Below are 6000 nucleotides of genomic sequence, written 5' to 3' on the forward strand. Positions count from 1 at the left end.
CTGTGACACAAATTGGCATGCATGACACTAGTACAGAGTCCTACCAAGGCTGTTAAGGGCTAGTTGCCCCAGTGAAAAACATGGGTGCTGTGGGCCATTGGAAAAAAAAAAAGTATGCATCTCTTCAGACAAGTATCACATTACCTCTACACTGGAATGCACTACACACATGAAACTCAGCACCTATGTCTATGTCTGTGCATTGAACATAAACCTGATAATTAAGATTGTGGGGTACACGGTTAAACTGCAATGTTGGATTTAACATCGTGCAAAAATGAAAACCGCTACTACTCCGGAACTCTAAAGCCCAGTGCCCTGAAACTTTGCATGTCTTACATAGACACTGCTATCTATCACGTCTGCAAGAGGCAAGTGCCTGCCTTCAAAAACATGGCAGCCACAAGAAATGACTGTGCATGAATGCAAAATACGCATATTTATTAAAGCATGAAATTTACCCCAGAAAAACCTATAAGCAAAATTAAAAAAAACTCACCAAATTGTTACAATATGTCACAGCAAATATCTTCAGAACTATAGCCTAATGTACTTAAATTGTCAGTGATTAAACTAGTAGAAAGATCTGTCAAAGTTGATGAAGCCAAGTTGATAGGACACAAAACCTGGCTGCTATACACCAACCAAAATGACAGCTTCACATGTCAGCCACATCATGACATTCCTTATGTAGACCTCTACCTCCATCATGTGGCCAAACTTGGTAATTGTATTCTGCATCTTGAATGACACAATAATGAAAACTTCACATATATGCTAGAATTAAGTGAAAAATACAATGGTACCTTACATCATTGAAGCAAGCAATGAGGAAATTGAAATTTAAAGTCCACTGACTTAGAATACATACTTCAAATGAAAAAAATGAAAACCGCAAATCTATACTACAGTGGATTGAAATTGAAAATTACACATTTAATAACACATGCATTTAAACTACAAATACCTGCTGAAATCTGAAACCTACTGATACAACATGGAAGCCTTAAAAGTTGCATGCAACTTCTAGTTATTAAATATTACTGGTAGTAATAACGACAACAACAATAATAATCTGTACATTTTGAAGATGTTTTTATATTTATTCAACACACAGTTATAAGGCCCTCTGTGGGCCTAGTACTCTGAAGGTTAAAAACTTGTATTTCGCATTGACCCCGGTGCAGTGCCGTGACTACTTAAAAATAAACTGAAGGATAATAATCAGAGCATTAGCTGCCGATTTTATTAATATTTTATGAACAACTGGACGGTGTTTCAGGCTCTCGTTTTGCAGGTCTGTTGTATAACAGCCCTGCAGAGACAATCAGTATGAAGGCGAACGTGATTTAGTTATTGTGTGCCCATTTACAAGTTAAATTAATGAATAAATAAATATAGCAGATCTGGGTTTCCCTCTAAAACATTAAGGACTGGTTTCATAAATGCGTCCATAAGTCTATAAACGACATGACTGAAACGTGCTCACTTTAATTAAATTATAACCTGCTATATTGTAGCTGGATGATTAATCATGAAACGTGTGCATTTTGTTTCAACTTGCCCTGGTTAAGGACATCTGCTAAGTAAATTAAAAATAACATGGCAAAAAGTGTTTGCAGTTACAAATCTGTAGTAAGAATAATAAGTTAAGGGAGTCGAGTTGTGCCATGTAAAATACATATCTACTAGCACATATCTTGATAATGATTACAATAATAATAAATAGCAAATGTATTTTATTGTTGCAAGTGGAAACGGTTTCTTACAGTAATGTAATGTTTGTCTGAATATAATGTTGTCTATACACGTTTAGCTCTCAATAATATAACAAAAGTATGTATTATGCGGTCTCCAATCACGTAATGCATAAAGAATAAAATAGACACAAAAGTCCTTTCCACATCAGGCTCTATCACATGTAGTGTTTTCAGTTTTGGTTTTTAAAATGAAACCCAGTTCTTCCGTTGACGTTTTTTAATCTTTAAAATAGACAGTGTTAATAAACGGTTGTTTAAATATTTTAAAGTTCGTTTTTTGCAACTTACTGTGATAAACTATGTTATGAACTCATCTCTCTGAAATAATATATATATAATGTTCCTTCCCCGCTCATTTCAGATATCATATGCGTAATGTATGAAGCCTGCAACTATAGTAGTGAATAATAATCTTAAGAAGAATTTGAATAAGATGTGCACATGGATATTTAATTATCCTACTGCGTTAGACTATATTGTACGTTATTAAATACACTAGTCTGTAAAGAAATCACATATAATGTGTTCTTATTGAAACTATTACCAAAGTATTAATTACAAAATGCCACAAACACTTGTACCCCATCCATACAAATCCGAGGTAAAATAGACTACCTCCGTTGCAGGAAAGAAAGGTATCGGCTTTGTAGAAGGGTTTCCCTTGCGTACCGTTCATTTCTAAAAAAAATACACCATATGTCAAGTTGGTGGCCTTTTATCCTATGTCTGAATTGGGTAGAAGTCTTATTCAAATATATGGTAAAATAACTAGTATAATTAAAATGAGCTGAAATTAGAAGCCTCATCAGAAACATTATTTATTTTATGACATGGTAGAAAGTTACAGAAATGTCAAAACATCGGTATTGGCATCTGCCAATTATGTTATATGAACATTGGCTATCGGTATCGGACAATTTTCTTCTTGGTGCATCCCTAGTTATAATATTCTTTTCTGTGTAGGTTAACTCATAGACCCTATTCAATTGTAATGACTATCAAAGTGACCAAATATTTAATCACTCCACAAAACATTTAACCAGAACTTAAATCCATCATTCATTATTGTTATGTATTAGCAAACGTTAAGAAGAGCATTGAGACCTTCACCAAGTAATCAACTTGTCAGTCCAACTCACAGACTAATTCAGTCTGGGATTGTTCTTAGTCTTCCTCACAATTATTTTTCATGTTCTTGGTGAAAGAGCCTTTCTTGCAGACTAAGAGCACTATGAAAGTAACATCAAATGAATAAATATATTTGTATTAGCATTAACTTTTTAATTCAACCACTTCTGCTTTATTTAGTTTGACAGAACAGTCTACATATACACACTTAAGATTTCAAAGATTCTTTTAATTTGGAAAGCTCTTTTAGGTTAACCTCTTGACTTCTGAGATTATATGATTTGTCAGACTTGTTTCTTCTACAGCTGATGACACAGAGATTTCTTTCGACCCTGATGACATCATCACTGGGATTGAGATGATTGATGAAGGCTGGTGGCGAGGCTATGGCCCTGATGGAGGGTTTGGGATGTTCCCAGCCAATTACGTGGAACTTCTCTAAGCCATTGCCTGCCCACTTGCGTGAAGTTCATATTAGAAGTGGGCCTTCCCCTCGAGATCAGTCCCACCTTCAAGGACTACACAAACGACGTGGGGGATCAGGAAAATAAGGCCTTTGATTGGTTTGTTATTACAAAGAGTTTGATGCAACAGAATAAGGACCAGCTCCATTGAAGACAAGGCATGGAACTTCAGAAATTAAAAAATTTAGCATAGAAATTTGAAATTATTTACGTTAAAGAAAAATTAATTCGTTTTTAGAATATTTTTTTATTGTTAATGGACCAGTGCTTCCCCTAAACTGTATATTTTAAAATTGATCGACTAGGCCATCCATTGAAATATAAAATTCTCGTGATGCATAACATTTCAGACAAATTAATCCTAAAAAGAATTTATAACGCTGCATATTAAGTTCTTAGCATAAAATTATTCCAAAGACTGCTTCAGCTGTCACTGTATTTTGTTAAACAAGGACCCAAAAGTATATATTTTTTCTACCTTTGCAACACTTAAGTCTGATTTAATGTAATGAAAATACACTGACCCAAAATTATGTTGGGGGGGGCAGTAGTTATATTTTGAATAAGGTATTGTAAGGTAATGAGTTATTTTGCCTTCGTTCAGCCTTTAACTCTGAAGAAGGATAGTGGTATTTCTTTTTTCAATCGTGTCACCTTCATTCTTACAATTTTGCTGCATTCATACTCTTTTATATGGAGTCTGATTATAATGTGATTTTTGGTAAGAATTGTTCATAGTGTAATATCTGGAAACTTGATATTACATGGGGAGACTTGAACATTATTCAAATAAAATGAGCTTGCTGTGAATTAACAAAATGTAGACTTTCAGATCAAGGTTTGATTATTGCATAAGCATAGTGAACAAATCCATCAAGAATTAGCAGAATTAGCTCTGCTAACTGTATCCCACTATACAGTTTTGCATGAGCTCAATGTTAAAATAAGCCTTATTTTAGTCCCCTAAAGCAAAGGGTTGCAGTGGTGGTGTTGAAATAAGATTTTTGTGTTGGTTTCATGATTCTTCACTTGTTTATTTATGGGTCCTTTATGCTGTGTGCCTTTAACAGATTCCGTGACTGAAGATGTTTGCTCCTGTATGTATGTGTGTCCAAGCTTATAGATGCACCTAATTTATTGGAGGCTGATGTGTGGTGTAAGTGGAGGAACATCAGCTATAGGTTGAGGGTTGAATTCTAACAATGATTATCATATTTGAGTACTGGAGGAAGGCGGAGCTACAAAAAGTAAGCATCTTCAAGTGCTCTCAATATTTTCCCTTGCTCTTTTAATGTCGTCTTTAATCATATTGTTGAAAGTGTTTGCATCTGTTTGAAATTCTGTTTCTTTCTGCTTTTAAACTTCAAATTAAATATGTGAAAGAATGATTACTGTGTAGGAAGCTGTCACTTTAATTGGAAATAAAGGAATTTAAAAACAAAATAACCTGCCTTGCTTATTTAGATTTTTTCTAAATGGTCTTCCCAGTGTAGTTTTAATACATCCATTTTGTAATACTTTTGAATCTGTATTCAATGTATTATTTGCATTTGGTGCCTCACTTTAATTATATGATTGAGGAGGACTGAGGATCTGCTATTGGTCTTCAAATAAAATATCCACAAGGGGGTAGTATTTACCACCATTTGTGTAATCAAAACCTTAAAAAAAAAAAAAGTTAAATGATATTCTGTTTCTGCAGTTTGTAAATATATCTTTCTTTATGGTCAATATTACATGTTTTGTACAGATATTCAATATTGGCTGTTGTTGGACATGGTCAAAAATAGTTTGGAAATGCATTCACCTATAAATTCATGCTGCCAATTTAACTCAGATTTGGTACTGAAAAATATATATTTCTATTGATTAATTGAGTTTTAATTAATTAAGTTTTTTAATTCCAATTAAGATGGACCAAATAAGAATTATAATTGAGCAACAGTACTGGTGAAAATCTAAATATATGAGAAGGGTGGGGGGGTGGTCGGCGAACATGTAATTACACAATACAAATTTTAAGAGGCAAATGGTTATAACCTTTTCCCATAGGTTTTTAAGATGCAGCGTACAATTACGAGGTAAGGAAAGAAAATATTAATTGCATATAATGATGGAATAAATGGACATTGACATGACACATTCAAAAAGCTTGATTATCACTAATGCAACCTAGCTACACTTTTCGTGGAACATCTTCTGCTAAGTTGATCACAATTTGATTGTTACATTTTTCCAACATGTTAAATTATATATATTATAAAAATCTAAACAACAATTAAAACTTTGTAAATTCTGAATTTGTTATTTTGAGACCTGAGTAGTGAACGTCCAAATTAAACACTGAAGGGGCCGGATGTCATGCAAGAAACGACAGTGAGCAGCCCACAGTAATACATACACATGAAAGTGTTACTGCTAGGTAATTTGAAGAGAAATCATTTGAACAACGGAAGTGTTCAGGAAATATGGCTGCTTTCATTAATTGTGGTTTGCGTTCATAGCTGGAGTGTACATTGCATGTTTTTTGTGTGTGGGGAACTGTTAGGGGGTCAGTGTTCAAACAAGCTAGCTGCATGCCTGCAGATGCAAGTAGACTGCAAGGAGGCATTGCACAAACTAGTCAATCGGTTCTTTTTATTTATTTT

The 6000-nt window shown here is 34.0% G+C and overlaps 1 protein-coding gene across 5 annotated transcripts in view; it reads left to right on the forward strand.

Moving 5' to 3' along the window:
- Positions 1-4798, forward strand: part of LOC136759487 (drebrin-like protein B) — an 80920-nt gene extending 76122 nt beyond the window's left edge. For all 5 annotated transcript variants that reach the window (XM_066714532.1, XM_066714531.1, XM_066714533.1 and 2 more), the window contains one exon: positions 3194-4798. In XM_066714532.1, coding sequence (XP_066570629.1) covers positions 3194-3330 — 137 coding nt within the window. In that variant the 3' untranslated portion in view covers positions 3331-4798. The remainder of the gene's footprint in view (positions 1-3193) is intronic.
- The last annotated feature ends 1202 nt before the right edge of the window (positions 4799-6000 follow it).

Source organism: Amia ocellicauda, chromosome 9 (genome assembly GCF_036373705.1).
Source record: "Amia ocellicauda isolate fAmiCal2 chromosome 9, fAmiCal2.hap1, whole genome shotgun sequence".
In the NCBI taxonomy this organism is placed as follows: Eukaryota; Metazoa; Chordata; class Actinopteri; order Amiiformes; family Amiidae; genus Amia; species Amia ocellicauda.